The sequence below is a fragment of the Balaenoptera acutorostrata genome, chromosome 3, assembly GCF_949987535.1.
Source record: "Balaenoptera acutorostrata chromosome 3, mBalAcu1.1, whole genome shotgun sequence".
NCBI lineage: Eukaryota > Metazoa > Chordata > Mammalia > Artiodactyla > Balaenopteridae > Balaenoptera > Balaenoptera acutorostrata.
Window position 1 is genome coordinate 8,506,804 of NC_080066.1, and position 22,948 is coordinate 8,529,751.

Sequence of the window (22,948 nt, forward strand, 5' to 3'; positions counted from 1 at the left end):
GCAGGTATAAGATCCTAGTGACAGAGGGCTTATCGGCAGAAGGGTGAGGTACTGGGAAACCGGGAATGATGTACAGCGCTGGAAACTTCTTCCTCTCTGGAGAAGCCCCAGGCACTGCTGTTACCTTCCACCCCCTCCTTTCCGGCGCTGTCCCTTTATTCGGGTGGATTCTCTCTACTCTCCTTCAAAGTTGGTGATGGTCCCGAAAATGTGGAAGGAGCCGAGTGCGCTTCTTTGGCCAGAATTCCACACAGCACTGGACTTGGGTTGCGATCACCCCAGGCCAGCCAAGGAGAGATTCAAGAATGCACCCACACCCACCCCCGGCCTGAGCCCCAGCCTGCTGCTTTGCATGCTTGGCAGTGTGTCCACTGTCTTGGTGTCAGGATGCTTCTTAAGGAAAAAAAAAAGCAGAAGGCTCAGATTCTATCTCAGTCCCGGCCAAGCCCTTGTTCAGAACCAACAACAAAGGGGGTCGGGTACCTTGAGACCCGAAGAGGTGGCCCACGGTAAAATGATGAAACCAAAACTCAGCTCCTTTTTCAGCTTTAAATGTAGGCAGAGAACACCACATAGAACAGTAAATCTCATGGACACTTAGGATGTTTTCATGTACAGAAGAGTCCGGCAGGTGCACGTGACCTGCTCCCTGCCCCCCTCACCATCCCTGCCTCTTCCGTTGCTCCTACGACGTGGCCTCTAAGCGGATGCTCTATTCTGTCGTTATCCAGTGGCTGAAGGGATAAGAGGTCCCTTTATCCAGCTTTATTCAGGTTCTCGTTTGCTGGGGCATCTGTCGGGATGTCTGGGGAAATCTGACAGCTGTGAGTTACACCAGAGGGAAACTACAGGACCCAAACTGGCTCCACCTTTCAGGCTCTGTTCTTGGCAGACATTTTTTGTTGCTGCATATTTATCTCTAGCGATTTTAAACCAGGCTTTATTCAGCCTTAGTGTTTGACAGAAGGGGAGCTCACATTTATTGACTGCTTGCTGTGTACTCAAAGGCTGGAAGCTTCTTCTAACATAGCTGAGCTCATATAATCCTCACTGCAATCTTGCAAGGGAAGTACCCAGATTTTTTTCGTTTTATAGACGAGGCTCAGAGAAAATCAGTGTCTTCCCAATGTCGCACAGCTGGATGGTGCTGGAATTTCAGCCCTGCACTCTGTGAGCCCACACCAAAGCCTCGTCTTTTTCCACCAAGCCAGTGGTTCTTAAAATGTGGTACCCCAGACCAGCAGCATAAGCATCGCCTGGGGTCTTGTTAGAAATGCACTTGTCGGGCCCATCCGTGACCCACTGAATCAGAAACTCGGGGTGGCGCCCGGCGGCCTGTGTGTTAACAATCCCTCCAGGGGATTCTGATGCACTCAGGTGTGACGATCCATCACCGACCCACCCCACGCCGCCCCTTACTCTCTTGAATTAACAGACCCTGCGGTCCCAACTGCCGGTGTTCTGTGTCCACTCCCACTGTCTGTCTGTAGGGCAGCAGCTACCCCCGTCCTTATTACACACCCTTATAACACTACCTTACGTGCCACCCACACCCCACCTCTAGCTCGTGTGGTCAGGCAGCTGCTGCAGGGCTTAGGGCCCAAGAGTTTCAAGAAGATAGATAGATAGATGGATTCATAAAAGAATGACAGATCTTCTGTGAATATGGTACCTCCACTGGCCAACCCATCTCACCCCGAATAAGGACCTTCAGATTTCAGGCTGACTTTCTGGCTCCTCCAAATTTTCTGGATCACACCCAGTCTCACCTGATCTAAATACATGATTGTTACTTGACTGACAGCAGGCTTTGGAACTTTCGAGCACCCCTCACCTGCCTTTCCCCTGGAGTGGATCTGGGAACATGCCTATGTTTGATCACACACAGCTAGTGAGGATTCGAGACCAATTTGAAACAAAAAGGAATTCTGGTCCTTAAACTTTTATCGGATTGAGTTGAATTATCATTAACGAACAATAACTGTTCTCTGTGATGTGATAAGAAAATAAGACATGGGTCAAAAGTGCCAAAGCCTGGCTGCCTTCCTAACAAAACTAAAGAGGTCTTTCTTTGACGCCCGCGAGGGGGCTGAAAGTTGCGCAAGGCCTGTGTCATGTGTCACCAGCGCTTGGGTGCATAGTCAGCTGGGCTTTGCAATGCATTAATAAGCTACTAATCGTGTCTGTGTCAGCCCCTCTCTTTAACCTGACCTCTCTTCTCTTCCTTCTGCTTTCCTTTGTTCAGAGAAGCAACAGAAAGCTCGCCCATTATGGATGGGTCTGAGTCTCCAACTCACCAAAGTACTGATGAATAGAGGTATCGTAAGGGCATGTTTCGTTCTTACAGCCTTCCCCCTTCACTGCTCATGAGTCTGTGATCTCAGATGTGCTGCATCTGTGTTGCCTTTGCCCGTATGTATCATAATTTCCAGAAGGAAACATCTGAGTGGTGTGGAAGCCATTATTTTCATGTCTTATTTCTAGATACATGTGGAAGTCGACGTTTATATGTATGTTTTTACATCAGGTGTGTGTTAGATATCCCCACTGCTGCTTCCCAGAAAAGACCACAAAGTATGTTTTAGACTTTCCCAGGCTCTTCGTACATGCAGATGCTTGTAGAAGCTATTACAGGTTTTAGTGCTCAATGTTTGTTGAAAAGAACAGCATCGTGCAGTTTATATCTCCAGGCGCCAAGGGCAGACTGAGTTGGTCCAGAGCCACGTGATCACCCACGATTTCATCCCAGTGTGCTTGAGTGACGGCCGTGCACTCTACCAAGCGCCGTAGGGCCCTGCTTTCCAGAACGTGATTCACAGACGAGCACCGTCCTCACCATCACCCAGGAGCTTGTTAGGAGGCAGACTCTTGGACATACTGAATTCAAATCTGCATTTTAACAGGATCCCTGGGTGAATCAAATGCACGCTGGAATTTGCAAAGCCCTGCTACAGCGGGCATAAAAACATGAACACCTGGTCTGGTTCCTGTCCTCAGGGGGAGACAAGGTATTGAAATTGAGAGCATTTCAAGGGTTAACTAAAAAGCATACCATTCAGAAGTGGCTAAAAAAAAGTGGTAAGTTTACTCAATCAAAAAATGTCTCTTGCAGCACTTACGTATTAAATGCCCTGAGACTTTAAACAAAATGCTGAAAGGTTTCCAAGGGGAGAGGGATCCCTTCCAAGGCCCGGGGTGCGAGGAGGGGGCTCGAAGGGTGGAGGCCCGTTCAAGGGCAAAAGCAGCACAGAGGCAGAAACAAGCAGGGGTGTCTGGGGAACAGCAGAGTGTCATTTTGCTGTAGAGAAAGAGTGAGACTTAGCCTGAAAAGTAGGGTAGGACAAGATCCTGAACCAAAGCGGGGAGACGTGGAACAATTTTTACTGCAAGTGCCCTGCGCTGGCAGATGGGGGATTCGGAAAACAGGGGCTGAGCCTTTGAGAGGAAGATGATGGTGTTAAAAAAATTCAACTGAGCATATTTGAAAGAGCTTACGGGCTTTATTTCAGTGATTCATGAATCAGGCAGCAGCCAGTCCGGCAGATAGAAAGGAGCTCTGGGGAGCTGTACAAAACGAAAGACATGCAGGCAGAAAGGAGCAGGAACGAGGAAGTTACACCAGGTGAAAACGCGGGTTGGCTGTAGCCCACTCGATCTCCGTTAGGGGGCGGCAGGGGTCTGTCGGGCGGACGCCCTCCCTCATGCTGATCGGCGAGTCCCGATTTGACTGGTTAAAGATTCCTTTCTGGGGGAGCGGAAACTATAACGTCACGTCTCGGTTTGGTGATATGGAACCTAGCCTAAGCGACTTCATTTTGGGTTTGCTGTCTTGTTTTTAACAATTCCCCCCTTTTCATCAGGCTCTGAGCCTAATTAAGAGAAGTGATCAAAATTTAAGTCATTAGCGCTACTCCCAGCTATGGCTTTGGCGTTCTTACCATTTTTTTGCTGAATCTCTGTGTGGTCTTCACAGGTCACGGCATTGGGTTCACGGTCTTTCAGTCGGTCATTCTCTTTGTTCCTTTTCTGACGTTCTGTTCTGAGGGAGATCATTTGCTTGGTAGCTAGTGGCTGCAAAAATGCATTTAAAGCTTTTGCGAGAATACAGCACACTACGGCAACTGCCGTGACTATTATAAGCAGAATAATCCCCAAAGATCGATCCCGTTGGCTGGTTTGTTGGCCTAAGAAAGTGACTGGTTTGTTCAGTAATCTTACGTGGCTGAGTCTCGCCTTCCCCAGAAGTGTTGATCCAGGTGCAGCAAGTGGTGGTGGTCACAGCACAGACATCTCCTTGTTCAGCTAAAGGATAATCAACCAGAGGCTTCTCTTAGTATCAAGAACAACTTTGGCCAGAGAGTCTAGGGATTTTCATTGGGCAGCTGTTGCTTTACCAGCGGATTCTGGAATCTTCAAGAGGTAAGGAGAGCTTCCTGGTCGTGGCCTCATTTGCATCAGCTCCTGGCCGGCGGAGTAGGGCTGCACCAAAGGAAGCAGATTTTGAACCACTGAATGCTTCGCGGTAATTCCTGTTTCCGTCTGTGGCTCGGGCCCCAAAAGGTGACAGCCGTAGAGGCCAGTACACCTGAAGGGTCTGTAGACAGCACAGGTGGTTTTATTCTCGTTTCCCTTGCCTTGTGTCCCTTTCTTTGTACAGAGCCTGGATGCAGGGTTCCCCGGGGTGTTAACCAGAGACAAGGAAGCAGATCCCCAGGGTTAGGGAGTGGGACACAACAGAAAGGTGGGCTGGCTGAGGTTGGTCCAGAGAATCGGAGGCATTGGAAATCAGGGAGCAGTTCGTGATGGACAGAACAGCGTAATCCCCGGCATCGTGATAATTCAAACAGTCTTTGAGGTTAGATTTACCCCCCTTTGCAACGGCCTTAGGTATGTGAACAATGGCATTATATTTCCAAGCCAGAGCAAAGCAAAAAAGATGGACAGCAAGAAATCATAAAAACCTTCACAGTGTGAGAATTAGGAAAAGGATGGTCAGAGAGGGAAGGAAGAATGGAAAGACATGTTCTTGATCTGACATCTTGGGAGGAGGCAGTCTCTATCTTGATGGTGGCTTCTTCTCTTGCCAGTCGGTTTGATTGATTTGAGATCTCCAGCTTTTTTGCACGGGACCAGAAGTCAGGTGGAGCCTTCATCAGTTGTGAAATATGTACCCAAGGTTGGACCCCTTGTGATTTGGCAGCCATGTGGTGGCCAAGAGTTCTTGGTAGGTTCCTTGCCATGAATCTCACTTTTGCAAAAGCATCAGAGTAAAACAATATCTGTAAATGACAAAAGAACTTAAAAATGCCCATTGCTAAAGATCTGATGAGAGTTCATTAGAATGGAATTGACAAGGAAATTTGGTTATTTCTGTGATAGACAATATTTTAAGATAACAAGAATTATGACTGATAACATTATACCAAGACATATCAGATTTCTAGGAATTTCACACAATTTCTAGAACACTTAATTATATTAATAATTGTTATTAAAATACAAATAACCCAAGATGATTTATCATCACTTAGTTGGCAATGCTTCCCATGTAACTGAACAATAAACCTAAGTAGTTTAACATCTCTCATGAGGTAAGAGACAAATCCTTTGAAATCTGATTTAGATAACCATAAGAACATGGGGGGCACAAATGTACTACGGTTTACAAGATACTTGTGTCAAATTGGGCAAGGAGAGTTATGATGAGAGAAAGGTAAAAATAAGGCACTGGGAAACCGGGCTGCAAAAGTTTAACACTGTAGCTGACATCGAAGGGACTTCAGCTGTTGCTTACGATGGCACTAAGGATGAGAGAAGAAAAATCGGGTTACAGGAAGGACCAAGGAGTCTCCAACCTTACAGACAGATCGGAGTTTTAAATGACAAATACAGAGTCTGAAAGGTCACCTCCCTTGGCAATTGCCTGGGAGACACGGGCAACCCAGAGAGAAAACAGGTAAGTGGAGGAGTCTGGTTAACTTCCCCCATCGTGATTTCCACAGTAAAGAGAACAGTGGTGGAAATCAAGTTAAGTTATACAGGCCTGGCCCGTTGTCTTGGGATAGCTGTCTATGTCTGATGTCGTCTGCTTCTGGTGCCGGGAGATCTTAAGTGTGAGATCACCAGTGGCTTTGCTGGTTCGTTCTGGTCCTGTTACTCCTTTCAGGTGGGCCGGATGCCTTCAAGTTTAGCTGTGCAGGAACTGGCGAGCAGTACCAGAAAAGATCCTTTCCAAGGAGCAAAGCAGGAGTCCTTTAGTTGTTGGGGTCTTTTCCAGCGGATGTATTCTCCAGGAAGTAGGTCATGAGAGGTGTCAGTGTCAGGCTGTAATCTTGTTCAGCATAAGCTTTTTAACCTGTAGGAGGAATAGAGAATAGATGACTAGCAATTTTTTAATAGGTCCTGTTGGGCAATTTGAGGGTCACAGTATGGAGACTGAAGCAGATGCATGGGTCTGCCAGATACTGTTTCATCGGGAGTGAGCTTAGGTTTTTCAAAAGGCAAGGACCTTAGATGCAAAAGGACCAGTGACAGCACCTTGGTCAAAGTCTCAGGAAATTTTCCTAATTGGATTTTAATGATGTCATTAGTCTTTTCTCCTAGTCCTGAATGCAGCCTGTATAGCATAAGAAGGACTCTCCAGAGTTCTCGGATTACCTGGCCAGTAAAATGAGTTCCTCAGTCACTATGCAAAAATGATGGGGGTGCCCCCTATAGGGAAGATGTTTTGAAGTAATTTCTTTGCTACAAAAGAGGCAGTTACTTATCAACAGGAAAAAGCTTCTACCCAGTGAGAAACATACAGATCATTTGTTCTTAACAATTCTGTTTAGAATAGTCATGAAAATTTCTCGAGGCATTAAACAGCTAGCCAACATCTTAAATTCTCTTCCTTGGTGACAAATTTTGTAATAGAGATTAACGTGAAGTTATTTGACTAATAAACCCAGGTACAATAAAAGTTGTACATATGCATTATATTTAACATACCTACTTTAATTAAACCAACAAACTTAAGTTAGCTTTCATTTACTAAAGACTTTTCCTAGATCATGCTTGAACTTGAAAAACATTTGGGTTAAGTTTCTGTATTTCAGAGTTTTAGAATACTTAATTTGATAATCGCTTATTTTTCTTTAAGCCAATTAAATATGCTCTTTTGCAAATTAATTTTGGCAATACCACTCAGAGGTAGAAAAACATTACAAATATACAATGTACATAGATAAACATACAGACAGATGCAGAGATCGTAAAGCTTTTGTTTTAAAATTTTAGCCATGAGACAGGTACAATAATGCAAAACTTACTAGTTTATTAGAAGAACAGTTTTATCCAAATCCTGTTTCTGGAAGTTGGAGTAAGGTAGGGTTACCTGCTCAGATGGCTAACGCTTTTCATTACTATTTGTGGAGAAGACACTTAAGATTTTTCACTCACCTAAGCTCCAAACAGCCTTCCCCATCTTTTTTTCCTTCTGGCGAGAATTACCTGCCTGAAGTTTGTGTTTCTAAGAGCTGGCCTAGGTAGGAATTCTTGGAGGAGACCAGGTAGAACATTCACAACTCAAAGGCACAGGGAAAAAAAATGGAAGTTCGTCCAGGAAGGACTTTTCTTTCTTAAATCCAGGTATTTTACAATGTCTGCAAGCCTTTTGAGATGAAGAAGGGATGTCTGGGGATTGACAGAAAGGATAGGTGGGCTTTGAACTGCCTCTAGAGCGGCATCTCTGTTCTTGTAAAGATTAGGTCTGTAAGACAAGGACAGTCGGGGAATTGGGTTGCAACGTGAAGGACATTATAGCCCATCCAACTGCATTATCTTCTATTTGCTTCTTTAGATCAGGGAGAAGATCTTCAACTAAGATGGAATTCAAGAGATTCCTATGCTCTAGATTTAGAGCTTTGTCTTTGGAATGTTTTTCTTTCCCTCTGGGTACATAGCTTCATTTTGACTTAGGGGACAAAGCCTTTAAAAAGTTCCTAACGGGCTCTGTATATCAGCTTCCAGTTTGGCCAACTTCTGACCATAGAGCTACTTAAACAATCCTTTTAAATATCTTGTCAGGGGGACAAACAGTAAATATTCCTGGCCATATTGAAAGACCCCATGGATGCAAGAGGCATTCCCAATGAGGGTGCAAAGGACACCACTCTCCCAAGCTCCAGAGCCACTCCCAAAGATAACCAAAAGAAGGAAAGACTTAGTTCCCCTGAGGGCTGGCACTAATCGATAGGACCTCAGCCACAAATGTAAGGTGCAACTTAACACTTCTGTTATAGCTGCCCAACCTGACGGTCGCCAAGCCAAATTCTCAGGACACAAAACGAGACAAACGAGAAGGCAACAGCTGTCCCTGGGAGAGAAAAGATCAACCAATGGGTGTGGATTTGGAAAGGAAGGGACATGAACATTTACCTTTCTCTCTCAACTGGGCAATGCAAATAGAGATTCAGGAGAGCTGACTCTGGTCAGAATTCTCACCCCTTCCAGCTTCTGCCAGATTTACCAGGATCCCATCTGCAGGCTCTGGAACAACAAAGGTTTAGAGAGTATAGCTCCACTAATCTACCAGAATTTGGCAAGGTTTTCCATTAATTTTAGTTTCCCCTTGGCTTGTGAAGGGAATAACTGGTAGCAGTTACAGAAGAATCCATGGAGTCCCATCAGCCCTGGAAGAGCCCGAATGGGGGTCCTTCTTTGAGGGTAGATATGGGAGTGTCCGTAAGGCCACCAACTTGATGGGCTTCTGTTTACAGTCATGCAGTCTCTTCAAAGTGGGGAGACAGTGCAGACAGAGGACGAGTATAATGAGGCAAGGTGGAGAGAGGGGAGAGTAGGAGTTAACATCAGTCTTACAGTCTTTTATTTTGGGTATCTCTTGTATCTTAATTGTTTTATTATCCTTTGGCAATGAATCTTTCAGTGAAGCTATTTGGGAATTTTGAAGCCTTTTGGAGGCTTCCTCACGCCAATTAAAATAGGTATTCCATTCCACTTGTTTGATTTGGGAGCCCTTGCTTTCGGGTGCACTTCTGAAGTGAACAGTCTTGGCTAATTGGAACATTCCTCATGGTGACCATTGCCATTTTAGTTTGTCTTCAGTAAGATTGGTCCATGTGCATGCAGACAGACCAAAAATTTTTTTAACACAAAACTGCTGGGGGTGGTTCCTAAGGCCGGCGGGGCGGGGGCGGGGGGGGCACCCTTAAAGCATTTTGATGACTGGGATCCCATTTTCAGAGTTTTTCCTAGAACAAAGAAAAAATCCTCGATAGCCTAAGGCATGAGCTTAGGGCTGGGACTTGGGTATTGTTTGACAGTTTGCCTTTCACAGGATACTTGTTTGTCCGGGTGGACAGCCTTTGCCCATGACCAGGGGTCTCATTACATGGAATTTTCCTGCAGGTGGCCAGTGACCTATTGTGAACCTTGCTTGGCTGTGACCACCTTATCCTTACCCGGGAGCCTTGTGTTTTGCAGACAGTTGTCTCTCGTTAGGTGTTTGACCCATGCCCTCCAATTTTTGTTTTAGTTTTGCTCTCGGGAAAACTACACGTTTGAATGTGAACCAAGTGCATTCTAATTCAGAAACCAAAAGAGTACTCACCAGAAGGACAATCTGTCCTTGCCTAAGTCCTGAATAAAGTCGGACAGATCAACCAAAAGGAGGGAGCTTGAAATCAGAAGTCTCCTTTGGATCCCATGGCTGCCACCACTGTTAAAAAAACAAGTTCAAAGTTTAAAGATCTTGTTGGCTTCATTCATTCAAGTTGCAACCCAGTTCCTTATGGAATTAGAAACTGTCCTTGTCTTACAAACCTAGTCTTTACAAGAACGGAAATGCAGCTCTAGAAGCAATTCAAAGCCCACCTATCCTTTTTTTTTTTTTATCAATCCCCAAACATCCCTTCTTCATGTCAAAAGGCTTGCAGACATTGTAAAAGACTGGATTTAGGAAAGTAAAGTCTTTCTTGGAGGAACTCCCATTCTTTTCCTGTGCTTTTGAGTTGTGAATATTCCACCTGGTCTCCTCCAGGAACTCTTACCTAGGCCAGCTCTTAGAAACGCAAACTTCGGGGAGATAATTCTTACCAGAAGGAAAAAAGAAAAGCAAGGCTCTCTGGAGCTCAGGTGAATGAAAAACCTTAAGTGTCTTCTCCACAGCTGAGCAGGCAACCTTAATTGATTCCAGCTTCCAGAAACACGATTTGGATTCTACTGTTCTTTTATAAACTAGTGGGATTTGCATGACCACACCTGCCTCATGGCTGCGGGCAAACACGGAGCCTGCGTGTTCTCTTTCCATCCCTGCCTCTAGTTCCTGCGCCTGGTGTTCACATCCTCGGGAGGAAGCGCACAGCCCTGTGGTGTGAAAGCTGCTTGGCCATGCTCGGGCATTTGCCCGTCTCTGACCAGTGACTGGGGTTAGAGGACTCTGGCCCCCCCGGGCCACTTGGCCACCCTCAGTGAGGGTAGGGCAGACACCCTGGTGGAACACACCACCAGGACGACGCAGAGTTAGGGAGAGACTGTCCCCCAATGAACAGCATATGTCCACCGTGGGGTCCAACCACCTTTTGCCACGAAAAGTCTCTCAATCCCTCAGGCACAATGGCACAGGTCAGTTTTATCAGGGTGGAGAGAGAGTTTGCAGGGTGGGTAGGATGGAATCAGCTACTTACCACCGGAAGACCGTGATAGATGGGCAGGGCCAGTTCCGGAATTAGGGCCTTGATGTTACTTTGCTTCTGAAGCCACCTTTAAGCGTATTAACCCCAGTATATATTTCAGGGGTTCCAGGCACAGGACTCTCTTTAAAGGCCATGGTATGCTCACAGAGGCCTTGGGTTTTCCAACGTTGATGGGTTTTTTAAAAGCCAGATGAGAAACCTTCATGAAATCCAGAATGCCTTCATCCACTTGTTCCTAGAGAAATCAGCAAATCAAATAGAAAAATGGCGATGACGGCTCATTCTCAGTCATAAACTGGTTCACAAGGTTGTGCTGAAGACGCTCCTGAAACCTGCTTTTCTTTGAGTCTCTTCCTGCCACCCGTCCACAACCATAACGGTAGCGCAGGGCATGGGGAGATCAGCGGCAGGGGAGGAAATCACCTTCTGACATTTATGCAAAGTCCTGATGCTGTTTCCAAATAGGTATTTCAACCCCCGAAACGGCGTGTGCTCTGGGGAGGTCAAACTTGAAAACCCAGCTTGAACAAACCCACACCTACTAACTCAGAGGCACAGACCCATGTCCCTCACAGGAATGTTATTCCAAAAACTGAAAGCTGTGGTTAAAGGCCTACAGGTTTCATCCCTTTAGAAATCAGCACAAATGAACACTCAGAAGTTACCAGGAGTAAAAGCTCTAAACAAAGGAAGAGCACAGGCGGTAATCCAGGCCACTCTGCAGCTGTTCCTGCACAGGGCACCGAGGTCAGCCATGCCCACGTCAGGGGCTGCGTGCGGCCAGCAGGGCGGGGAGAGGAAGGTAGGACCCCATCTCCTCGGGCCAGCGTCTGGGCGCCTCCTGGGCAAATTCCAGCCCATTTCTAGATTCACTGAGATGAAGTGTGATCTTTAGCCCTGAAAGAGCTAGTTTAGGATCAGTGGGGAGGGGCCGTTTTCCCTAATAATGATGCCTAGTAATGATCATGGGCATCAGCATATCCATGTGATTGCTTCTTGATATGTAAAAACCACAGCTGACCCTTGAACGACACAGATTGGAGCTGCACAGGTCCACTTACACTCAGGTTTTTTCCAACAAATACAGTCGGCTGGCCCTCCGATCCACTGATGAGGAACCCACAGATACGAAGGGCCAAGTGTACTGCACCAGTTTATATCAGGGACTTGAGCATCCTCGGACTTTGGTAACCAGGGGGGCTCTTGGACCCAATTCCCTGCAGATACCAAGGGACAACTGTACCCAACCTGCGTCGTGACGCACAGCTGCAAGTCTTTTTTTACAAAGTCTTTTCTATACGCTTTTCTGTATATTTTCAATACTTTTTTTGATAATCACACAACAATACATGTTATTTCAAATAAACAGCAGTAAGACTCCATTCAAAATATCACCTCAGTTTCCCTACAGGGAAACCTGCCATTTCGCATGTGCTTCCGGGACAGAATAAATATCTGGGGGACGCTGGTTACACCTGGGATCTCAGGGAGGACAAAGCAAGCCACTGTCTGAGAAAAAAAAAAATCCTGCGGACTCCAGCCGGAGGGGTTCTGGGCCTTGGCTGCATGGGAGAGTCACGTGGGGGGATGTGAAAGCTCCTGACACTCACGCACACCCCAGACCGATTAAACCAGCATCTCCACGGTGGGCCCGGACAGGAGTGTTTTGGGGGTTCCCGGGTGATTCCCACATGCAGCCAAGCCTGAGGACCACCGCGTAAGTGTTAGCTCCGTTTCCCTCCACAGCTGTGCAAGGTTTAGGTCCCCTCTGTGTGAATGTTTTCCCGTCGGCGCGAGCCTGCTGTACACAGCCTTGTCGCAGGCCTGGTTCCTTATGAACAGGGAAGACTAGCGATCATTATCGGCCCCCTGTGAACACGTACTTCTGAACGCAGACTGCTAAGTAGCATTCCCCCCTAACCGTCTCCTCTCGTCCTTGGATTCCCTGCAGGAGCTACAACGATAGCTGTTTCCTGGATTCCTCCCTCTATCCAGAACTAGCTGATGTCCAGTGGTACGGGCAAGAAAAAGCCAAGCCCGGGACCCTCGTGTGAGCCAGCCGGCCTCAATCTGGCCGCCTCGACGCCATTCTGAGATCACCTCACTGCCTCTCATTTGCCTTACCCAGACGCAGTGTCACCCTGCACCAGCTTCGGCCCTCAGCACTTTTCTTCTCCTGTCTCCGCGTCCCCCTCACCCTCCAACAACCTGACTGAGGAGACATTCTGGAAGGTTCCGGTCCCACTGTGTGTCTCCTGGCTCCCTTGCCCAGAGAGCCAGGCACCAATCCTCAACGGCACCTTGGTGGCTCCCCCCTGCCGCGACAGCCCCCTGGCCGGGAACCATCAGGGAAGCTGGCTGGCCTGGATTCCTGTGGGCTAGTGGCATTGGTGGAGACCAGGAGAGGGGACTTATGTACAGGGCGATCCAGAAAGACTGTGAAAGCTGGGGCCCCCCTGGAGGCCCACCAAGCCCTTGGTGACGAAGATGCCTCGTGCGAACATTCAGCGGACAGCTGAACTACTTCCTGGGAGGAGTGACTGTTGCGGGAGCAGGGAGAACGGAAACAGAAGCTGAACACGTCAGAGAAGCATCCAAGGATCACAGTCAGTTATGCTGCCAAAGATTTTAAAAAATTAAAAACTAAAAACACAAAAAATTAAGAGGGGCCAAGAGGAAGACGTTCTTTCTGCAATGAGACCTCCTTTAAATCCTCCACTGCTATTGCATCCCACACATGAAAGTCAGCCATCTGTGACGGGTGCCCCTCTTCACCCCGCTCCATCGAGAGCCTGAAAACTAACCCCATGTGATGGCCACGTCGGGGGACCCCTGGCTGGCACTGCTGACTTGGATCTCCACGAGTCTGGACCCCAAGGAGAACAGACCCACGGGGAGTAGCGGAGTGTCCGCTTAGCCCCGGCCTGCATGGGGGGTTCAGCCCAGGACACAAAGCTGCTTTCCTTTGCGGATTTGTAGGAAACGTAAGGTGATGGTTGCCAAAAGTGGTTCTCTCTCATTAAAACAACCCGTAAAAGTGTACCCTATTTATTTCTCACAAGGTGTTTCATTTGATTTTGTATGGGAAGCCAAGGGGAAAGCACACTGCGATCCATTCAGGTGTTTACCTGCCGTGGCCCATCTTCTGTTTGTTAGCACTCGTGTGACGAAGAGCTCAGGTCCGATGGCACCCGGTTACCAACGTGCCGCTTCTTCCAGGAACCCGACTATGCCCCTAGGTAGGAAGACCGCACTCACATGTCTACTAGCTGGCAGGCAGAGCAGGGTTGAAAAAATATATCAGCTCCCAGAGGGCCCATGTGCCTACGACATCATCAGCGACCTTGATGTGTCACGACGGTCTGCAGGTACCAAAAAAGGAAGAGAGAAGAAAGGTGTGTGGGAGCTGCACGTTTACATGTGTTTTGAGCTATGCTTAATACACAACTGGAAAGCCATCCATCTTCAAAGGCCTCAAAAATACTTTTATAATACTAACAAGTGCACACTCGTAGTTGGGTTATTTCAAATGGCACAAACACGGTCTCCACAGAGGTGGGATGCTGTGCTTATTGGCGCAAGTGGCGGGGCGGGGGGGAAATTTCTTTCCTCACTTGTAATGACTTCCTACTGGAAAGGCAGTGGACAGCCAGAGACAGGAGCTGGGGTGGGGGAGATTTGTGGGCAAGCAGAGTTGAAGTTAGCTTTAGCGTAACAAGAAAAAGCTTTGTTTTTTATGTATAGGTAATCCAAGAATAAACAGTAGACTCTACCAGACCAGGAGGGTAAGAACGGACACTTAGCATTGGTTAAAATGAACTATCAGGAAATACCCACGGCGCTCCCCCTGCGGGCTCACGGCAGGCTGGGGCCAGGCTGGACGGCTCAGGGCCAGGCTTCCCTGGCTCTGTGCACGGGCTGGGTTGGTGATACCAGCTTGCGGAAGGGATTAATATTCACAGAACACTTTAGGGGTAAATCCTGCAGGGTAAATAAAATTGGTTATGATGATATTAAACAATTCTGGGGATTGACACGGGCAGGGGTGTTGCTCTTATTTTGATGCTCAGAGCTACAAACGGCAGGTTTTTCTTTCCCCATTCAGAAACATTCTGTATTAGGCCAGATTCTTTCTCCCAAAAGAAGATACATGAATAATCAAACTGAACTCTGTCCCAGAGGAAAAGTCAAAAGGGAAATAGACGAGGTGGCAAGGTTACATACTGCGCATGATACAACAGGGATAGTAGTTTGAAATCAAGTCTGAAGTCAGTCGGATCAAATTTTTAGCCCAGTTGGGTTACAAAGACTGAGAGACGAAAATTCTTTCTAAACACTTGGGTGTGGGATTTGGGGGGCAGAAAGGAATGGAGGCAGGATAGAGGGGCAGAATTACAGTTCAGGCAAACAGTAATGATGGTCCGGTAGTAAAGACGGAGATTAAGTAAAACAGGTTTTACTGTTGAGCTGCGTTCAGTTCCTACAGGATGTACGTAAAAGTGCTGGTCCTTTGAGACTGACGTGGTTAATGATGAGTGTGGTGGGAAATGATATAGTTACTGTACACAAGCACTGGCAAGCTCTTTATATATCCCTATTTCTTTAAAGCAAATTAAGATGAAATATGAAACCCCTGGTCTGATACAAAGCCCCTATTGGATTCTTTGGATAGTGTAAGAAACTGCCTGTTTAGCCAGAAGGCTGGTGAAAACACCTACGTCAGACTTTGTTGTGAGACAGGTGGGTTTTTCTAATTTGATCATATGCAGGTGAGTGTTGAAACCGTTCAAATTCCAATTTGTTTTCATTCGGTATTAGTTTAGTTCTACATATAGCAAACCCCATCCAGGTGCTATCAGATGACCAGTTACTGCTTAATTAACTAGGTGTAAAGTTTTACATATACATTAATGTCAATAGTTTATTACAAGTCGTGTAAAATGGACTCTAGTTTAATACTGGGGAAGAAAGGATTAGGTCGTCGCTCCTGAAACTGACTTGTAGAGCATGTAAAATGATTTTACTGGATTCTGTTCAACTGTAATCAATGACAAAGATGTATGTTGTAGACAAAGTTGCAGAATTAAAAAGAAATCTGCTTTTAATTTATTCTTTTTGTATTAAGAATTTGTATAGTACCTTTACATTTTGCAAAACAGTGTTGTCAACACTTATTAAAGCATTTTCAAAATGAAAAGATCTCAGTTGCCTCTTGGACATTCTGTTTGTTTCTAAGTGATAAATACGCACGCTCCGGGGATCTGTCATTCAGTTGCCTGTGCCCCATCTGGCTCCTTTTTTAAAGTCAGTCTATAGAGGTGATATTCTCAGTGGCTTACTCCATGATGTAGACAAGCTTGGTTTGTTTAGTAGAAGCTAATTCCCTCTTATTCTAGTTTCCTTTCTTAATTATACAAAGATAATATATTCTTAGTTAGGTATTCCTCCTACTACAAAAAGGATTTGAGATGAGAGGTCAGCCTTTGTTAGGATGCTATTTTAGTATTTGTATCACTGCTCATGACAAATAGTTACCTGTGTGCAGTATGTGCTAGGCTGGGTACTGTTCCCACCGAACAGTGCCACGTGGAAGAAACACCAAGGGCGTCTGGGCTCTGGAGGTCATCGTCCTTCGTCTCTGTCCCCTGTGGTCCCTGGTTCTGTGTAGGACAGAAAGGGCCAACTGGGGAGACAGGCAGGAAGCTCAGGCTCTTTACCACCACTGCTGTTCATACCACAGCTCAGACTCCTGTCACCCACCCTCTAAATCCTATCACCAAAGCAACAGCCCGCTGGGCCCGCAGGTACAAAAAGCCCACACTGATGGGCAAATCGGTGACTGGCTTACTTTAGTGGAGCTTTTGCTGCAACTACATCCCTGGCCCCCTAACCCACACTGCATCTCTTCACTAGCATGAAACTAGAAATCTGGCAGCCAAGAGCATCCTGGGATGGAAAGCCTTGCTGAAGCATTTGCCACCGGTGTGGGTTAACCAAAATGGAAACAAGCCATTGAGAGCTTGAAGCACGTCTGGAAGCAAGCCCATCAGGACAGCATCTTATACTTCCTAAGACTGTCCTTGGCAAAGCAACGAGGGCCTCTGTACCGAGGTGATCAACACTGATCGCAAACAAACAGGATCTCCCGTTAAGCATTTTCCATGTAAATATGTCGCCGCTCAGGAAAGAAATCTATCTCCTATTAAGCTCTATCACGTGAAAGCAGCTGGCCCACAGGACGCTGGGACATTCCCGTTTCTTTCCCACTCCTTCCTACCTCTCACCACCCATACACACACACACACACAAGCACACACATGCACTCCCCTTACGTTGTGTCAACAAGGCAATTCCAAACAATCATTATTTTGGTTATTAGAGAACACAGTAAATAACCTGATTGCCGTAGAAAGCACTAGAAATAGCCAGGCCTCTCCTTCCTTACTCCCAGAATACCAGTTCAAAAAGGCTCAGACACGAAATTCTCTCTAAAAAGAAGAGCACCAGAGAACCCCTGATGTGGGCCAGCAAGCAGGCAGGGGCCCGCTGTTGAAGCCAGTCATTCACTCCACATTGTGTGATGGGTCCAGGTCCTCAAAACCTTACATTCTCGCGGACTAAACAAACAGGCACACGACCACAACATAAGGGGAAATTAGGTCACCAGCATTAAACAGATAGAAGGAAGAGAGTAAAATGAGCCCCATGGATAAGAGGTCAGCAAGTGTGTAATTGAGATCTCTCGCTCGTCTCTCGTTCAAGGAGCTGCCTGGTCAAAGAGATGGTAGAGAAAAGGTGAAAGGACGTGCAGAGGTATAACCTCTGTCTTGCACAAAATCACACCCCCAGCATAGTCAGTATCTGTTCAGGTAACAGCTGAAGGACCTGGGTTGCAATTCAGGAGTATAAACAGCGAGCAGGTTAGCTGATAGGGCCCATGTTGTGCAACTGCACCAAGATTTTTTTTTAAATCAGAAAACCCCATTTTTCTCTCCATACATTTTTATCCCCACAAAAGAGTAGGTTCCTTTTGTTTTTCACCCATTCATCCTTTTTCTATCAAACCCCCTCCAATCATGCTTCCATTCCTCCCACTCTACCAAAACCACTCCTGTCAAGGTCAAGGATGCCTCCCCACAAGGCCAAATCCGATGGTTGATTCTCTGTTCGCGTGCTATGTGACTTACCCGTAGCAATGGGCACAGCTGATCCCTCTGGCGTCCTTCATGGAAACACTCTTGCCACCTGAACCCAGGGCAGCGCATCCTCCAGGTTTTCCTCCTCATCACAGTCAGGGCTCCTCCCGCCAACCTCCTTGATGGTTTTTCTTCATCTGCCCGAGGTCTGGGCGCTGGAGTGTCCCAGAGCTCAGTTCAAGGCCTCCTCTTTACCATCCACAGTCATTTCCTGTAGCTCTCCTCTTGTCCATGGTTTTAAGTGTCTTATGCTGAGGACACCTGTGTCTCTCCCTGTACCCTGGACCTCAGCTCTAAAACGGGTCCAATCCTCCAGCCCACTCAACAGCTCCACATGGATGTCTAACGTGCTAACACGTCCAGAGCTGAATTTCTGACGTTCCCTCCAAACCTGCTCCATTAATGACCTTCCTCAGCTGAGTCAGAGGCAACTCCAATCTTCCAGGGCTCAGGCCAAATCCCTTGGAATCAACCATGATGACTTTCTTTCTCACCTCATGGTCAACCAAATGGATGTGAAATCCCTGCTCTCGGAAGATATATATTCTCCTGGGAGTAGAAGGAGGGGGTGAAAATGAAAGCAAATTACATTAGGAGATGTGTCATGAGGACAGTATTGGGTAAGCAAGGTCAGTCAGTGGAAGATCTAGCCCAGGACAGGAGGAGCAACCCCTTCTCCTCCAAGTAAGGTAAGAACAGGTGGTGAGTGTGGGAAACAGACCTGAAGCTTTGCCTCCATACTCAACCCGGTGTGAGAAAAGATAGGTGAGGCCACCCTCCAGGTGAGACAGGAAAGGAGGGTAGGGTCGGGCTGGAGCAGAGTCACAGGTGAGAACAGCCCCAAGAGGAGAGGAGGTGGAGAATGCCCTCCAGGCATCACTTGGGGCCCAGCTGACACCGGACGCTTGGCGTGTGCACCCCCTCCAGTGGCACCTGCTGGTGGGCGCAGGAGGGGACAGATGGAACGTGCCAGGCCCGGGCTGTGTAGTGCAGTGTGGCCAGAGGGCAACAGGGCAGGAGCGTAGACGGTCCTGGTGATTGAGTGAAGCGGTGACAATGGGATCTAGACGGACTACACAGAAAAGCAAAGCCAAGGTGACGATGAAGTAGCAGCGAGCGGAGGAGTGAGTGGACAGAAGGTCTTGAAGAGACTGAGGATGAGCAGGGTGGGAACGGAGGAGACGGGGCACGAGGACAGGACTGCACGCCCGCACAGGAGGTGAAATACCCGCTTCTCCATCGTCTCAGTTCTCCGCGCTTGGGGTGAATCCCAGGATCTAGGAGCAAAGGCCACGCATGCCAGTGGGAAGCCAACCTGAGCTGGGGGTGCCGGAAGAGGACCCAGCTTCATTCCCTCTCGCGCAGGAACTGCAAATCCGGCTGGCTGTTCAATCAGGAGGCCAAGACCACGCCTCCTGGGTTGAATATCAAGGGCTGTGAACAGGATAGTGAAGCGGCGACAGAGGTGATAACCAAGGGAAGCAGCCTGCACCCTTAGGGCTAGGAAACAGAGACAAGGGACTCTGAAGACCCAGAAGCTGAAGGGGGCACCCACGGAGCTGGGAGTCAGACCTCTGAGGCGTGGACACCGCGCAGCTGGTACCGGTGCCTCGCGACGTGGCAGGACCTCACGGAGCCGGGATCCAAAGGTCTGAAAGGGGCACCGGCTGACGGCGCTGCGATTTTCGAGAGGCAGAGCTGGTTCTATGAAAGTGTGGCAATCCTGCGAGCCAGGACCTCCTCCTCCAAGAATGAACTGTCACTGCTGGGCTGCGACCCGCGGCTGGGCCAACACCGCCAGGGACAGGAGGCAAACAGAGAGCAACAGGCCCCTTCTTCCCTCCTCGGGGTTCCCATCTCCCGTGCGCCCCACCATCGGTAGAACCCAACAAAAAGCCAGTCAGCAAAGGAGAAATGTGGTTTGCAGGGTCTCATCCCGAAGCAGGGTGTGGCAGGTGCTGCGGGAGAGGCAAACACAATTTTTTATAATTTTGCAAAAAACACATGTACCCTTTCGGCCCACGTTAGCGTAATGTGAGTTACTGTTCTAGAAGGGACCGTGGTAATAACAGGTGGAAGCATATCAAGATACTTTCCCCCGGGACTTCCCTGGTGGTGCAGTGGTTAAGAATCCGCCTGCCAATGCAAGGGACACGGGTTCCAGCCCTGGTCCGGGAAGATCCCACATGCCGCGGAGCAACTAAGCCCGTGCGCCACAACTACTGAGGAGCCTGCGCTCTAGAGCCCACAAGCCACAACTACTGAGCCCACGAGCCACAACTACTGAAGCCCACATGCCTAGAGCCCGTGCTCTGCAACGAAAAGCCACCGCAATGAGAAGCCCGAGCACCACAATGAAGAGTAGCCCCCGCTCGCCGCAACTAGAGAAAGCCCGCGTGCAGCAACGAAGACCCAACACAGCCAAAAATAAATTTAAAAAAAAAGATACTTTCCCCCCAAAAGAGGAAAGCACAATCGTGCATTTTCTCAAACACCTTTCACATCCGTAGAGGTATTCAGGAGTTTATTCCTCTCAAAGTCATTTCTAAGTCTAATGGAGATTTGGCAGTAACACAAGAGAAGAAGATCTAGATGCCTCTGTCCAACGGAGTGACAAGAATCTCCACCACAGGCCAGACCTGTCTGCTCTGAAACCTGGCTGTCTCTGAGCTGCCTTTAACGTCCGTTTGGTTCATGGCTTTTCTGCAGTTGAAATGACCTGGTGCCGATATCCAGAGCTCATTCCCGCAAACACTGTTACACTTACGTGTATCATAGTAGGATGTGGACGTGGCAGAGTCAGGTCTTGTTCCCGTTGGGGTAGACGGGACCTCAGGGCACTGGGACACACTTGCTACACGCCTCAATGGTTCTGAAAGCTGAGAAATCTGAGTAACGTGTATATTGCTTAGGGACTGAATTCCACAGAATATATGGAAACACAACTGCAGGAGCTTACCCAATACTGTCCTCAGAGAACGTGAGGTCCAGAGGAAGGCAGCTGTGACGGTTAATTTTATGGGTCAACATGACTGCGACCCGGGTGCCCAGATGTCTGGTTAAACGTTACTCTGGGTGTGTCTGTGAGGGTGTTTCTGGATGAGATGAACATCTGAATCGGTGAACTGAGTAAAAGATTGCTCTCCAGTGTGGATGGGCCTCATCCAATCTGTCGAGGGCCTGAATAGAACAAGAGGTGGGGTGAGGGAGAAGCTGCTCTCTCTGCCTGACCGTGGAGCTGGAACGCTGGTCCTCTCCCTCCCTCGAAGTGGGACTTGCCATAGGCTCTCCTGGATCTCCAGCCTTTGGATTCAGACTGGAATTTACACCACTGGCTCTCCTGCTTGCAGACAGCAGATCATGGGACTTCTCAGCCTCCATAATCAAAGGAATCAATTCCATATATACAATCTCCTTGTAGGTCTGTTTCTCTGGAGAACCCTGACTAATACAGTGGTTCAAGGTTTGAACAATGACCCCCACGATGCCATTAAAGAACTGACTCCACCATCTTTAGCATGGGTCTCCCACTGTCAAGACTGCAGGATGGCTGCAAAGCACTGAAGCATCATGACCACTTTTTAGGAAAGAAGAGAGAAAGGGCAACATTTTTGTTAACTAAGTCTCTCTCTTTTTTTTTTTTCTTTTTTAGAAAAGCAATAGGTTTCCTGGAAGTCCCACCCAAAAGACTTCTATCCATATTTATTGGTAGAACCTGTCACAAAACCAACTCTAACTTCAAAGGGTCCCAGGAGAGCAAGTAGCTTTTACTGTGCTCACTGCAGCTCTGCACAAAGTAGGGCTCTGTTGGTAAAGGAGAGGAGAATGAAAACAGGGTAAGCAGCTGTCAGTGTCCACACCACACATATACAGTCCATAAACTTGCAGACCTAAAGAAGAAAAATACAAACCAAGTCTTAATGAAACAGTAATCTAATAAAACTACAAAGTTTGACAAAAATACAAAAACTCACACGATTTCCTCTTCTCTCAAATCCCACACTCAGGCATGCCACTATGAAAAGATTGTTATTTAAGATTCACATGATTTGATTTTTATAAAATCTATCTGGCAAAGATAGCTGACAAAGGTTATGCCTGAGCTAGTTACAAGATTATTTCCCCTATGCATAGAAAACCCTGCATAAAGGCAAGCCACAGGGCGGGAGAAGTATTTGTAATATATATATATCTATCATAGGACTCATAGCCAGAATATATAAAGAACTATAAGTCAGTAAGAAAGAGGCTGGGAAGTCAACAGAAAAAAGTGGACAAAAATAAAATCTTGAACAGAAACTTCACAAAAGATAAAATCCAATGGCCATTCAGTACGTATGAAAAATGCTCGACTTTGCTTGTCCTCAGCGAAATGCAAATTAAACCCACAATGTGATGCCATGTTAACCCCCCCCAGAAGAGCTGAAGTGGAAATGACAGAGCACATACCAGGGGAGGCTCGGATGTGGGGCGCCTGGACCCCTCAAATCCTGCACGTGGGATGGTAACCTGGCACAAGCCCTTTGAAAACCTCTGCAGTGATACCTTCTGAGTACATGCATATCCTGTGCCCCAGAAATTTCTCAGCTTCGTATATACCCTACAGAAATTTATACTCACCAAAAAGTGCATGTACAACCTTCATACACAAACTGGAAACAACTCAAATGTCTATCAAGAGTAGAACTGGAGGGCTTCCCTGGTGGCGCAGTGGTTGAGAGTCCGCCTGCTAATGCAGGGGACACGGGTTCGGGCCCTGGTCTGGGAGGATCCCGCATGCCGCGGAGCGGCTGGGCCCGTGAGCCACAATTGCTGAGCCTGCGCGTCTGGGGCCTGTGCTCCGCAACAGGAGAGGCCGCGATGGTGAGAGGCCTGCGCACCGCGATGAAGAGTGGCCCCCGCTTGCCACAGCTGGGGAAAGCCCTCGCACAGAAGCGAAGACCCAACACAGCCATAAATAAATAAATAAATAAATAAATAAATAAATAAATATTTAAAAAAAAAAAAAAAAGAGTAGAACTGGAGAGAGCAGTGAGAATGAAAGAACCACACAGACAC

The 22,948-nt window shown here is 47.5% G+C and overlaps 1 protein-coding gene and 1 long non-coding RNA gene across 11 annotated transcripts in view; one reads left to right on the top strand and one right to left on the bottom strand.

The window, feature by feature from the left end:
- FRMD4A (FERM domain containing 4A) overlaps nt 1–15,891 on the top strand; it is a 474,406-nt gene extending 458,515 nt beyond the window's left edge. For 8 of the 10 annotated variants that reach the window (XM_057544411.1, XM_057544410.1, XM_057544408.1 and 5 more), the window contains one exon: nt 12,646–15,891. In XM_057544411.1, coding sequence (XP_057400394.1) covers nt 12,646–12,748 — 103 coding nt within the window. In that variant the 3' untranslated portion in view covers nt 12,749–15,891. Of the gene's footprint in view, nt 1–2,245; nt 2,318–12,645 lie in introns of all 10 variants that reach the window. The other 2 variants (XM_057544409.1, XM_057544407.1) reach the window with 1 other exon arrangement.
- Nucleotides 3,490–22,821, bottom strand: LOC130707722 (uncharacterized). The gene is made up of 7 exons (XR_009007740.1): nt 17,882–22,821; nt 16,230–16,354; nt 13,823–14,056; nt 10,686–10,929; nt 9,611–9,718; nt 8,419–8,529; nt 3,490–6,355 (listed from the first exon to the last, which is right to left on the bottom strand). It is a non-coding gene; the product is annotated as an uncharacterized LOC130707722 (long non-coding RNA).
- Between the last annotated feature and the right edge of the window lie 127 nt (nt 22,822–22,948).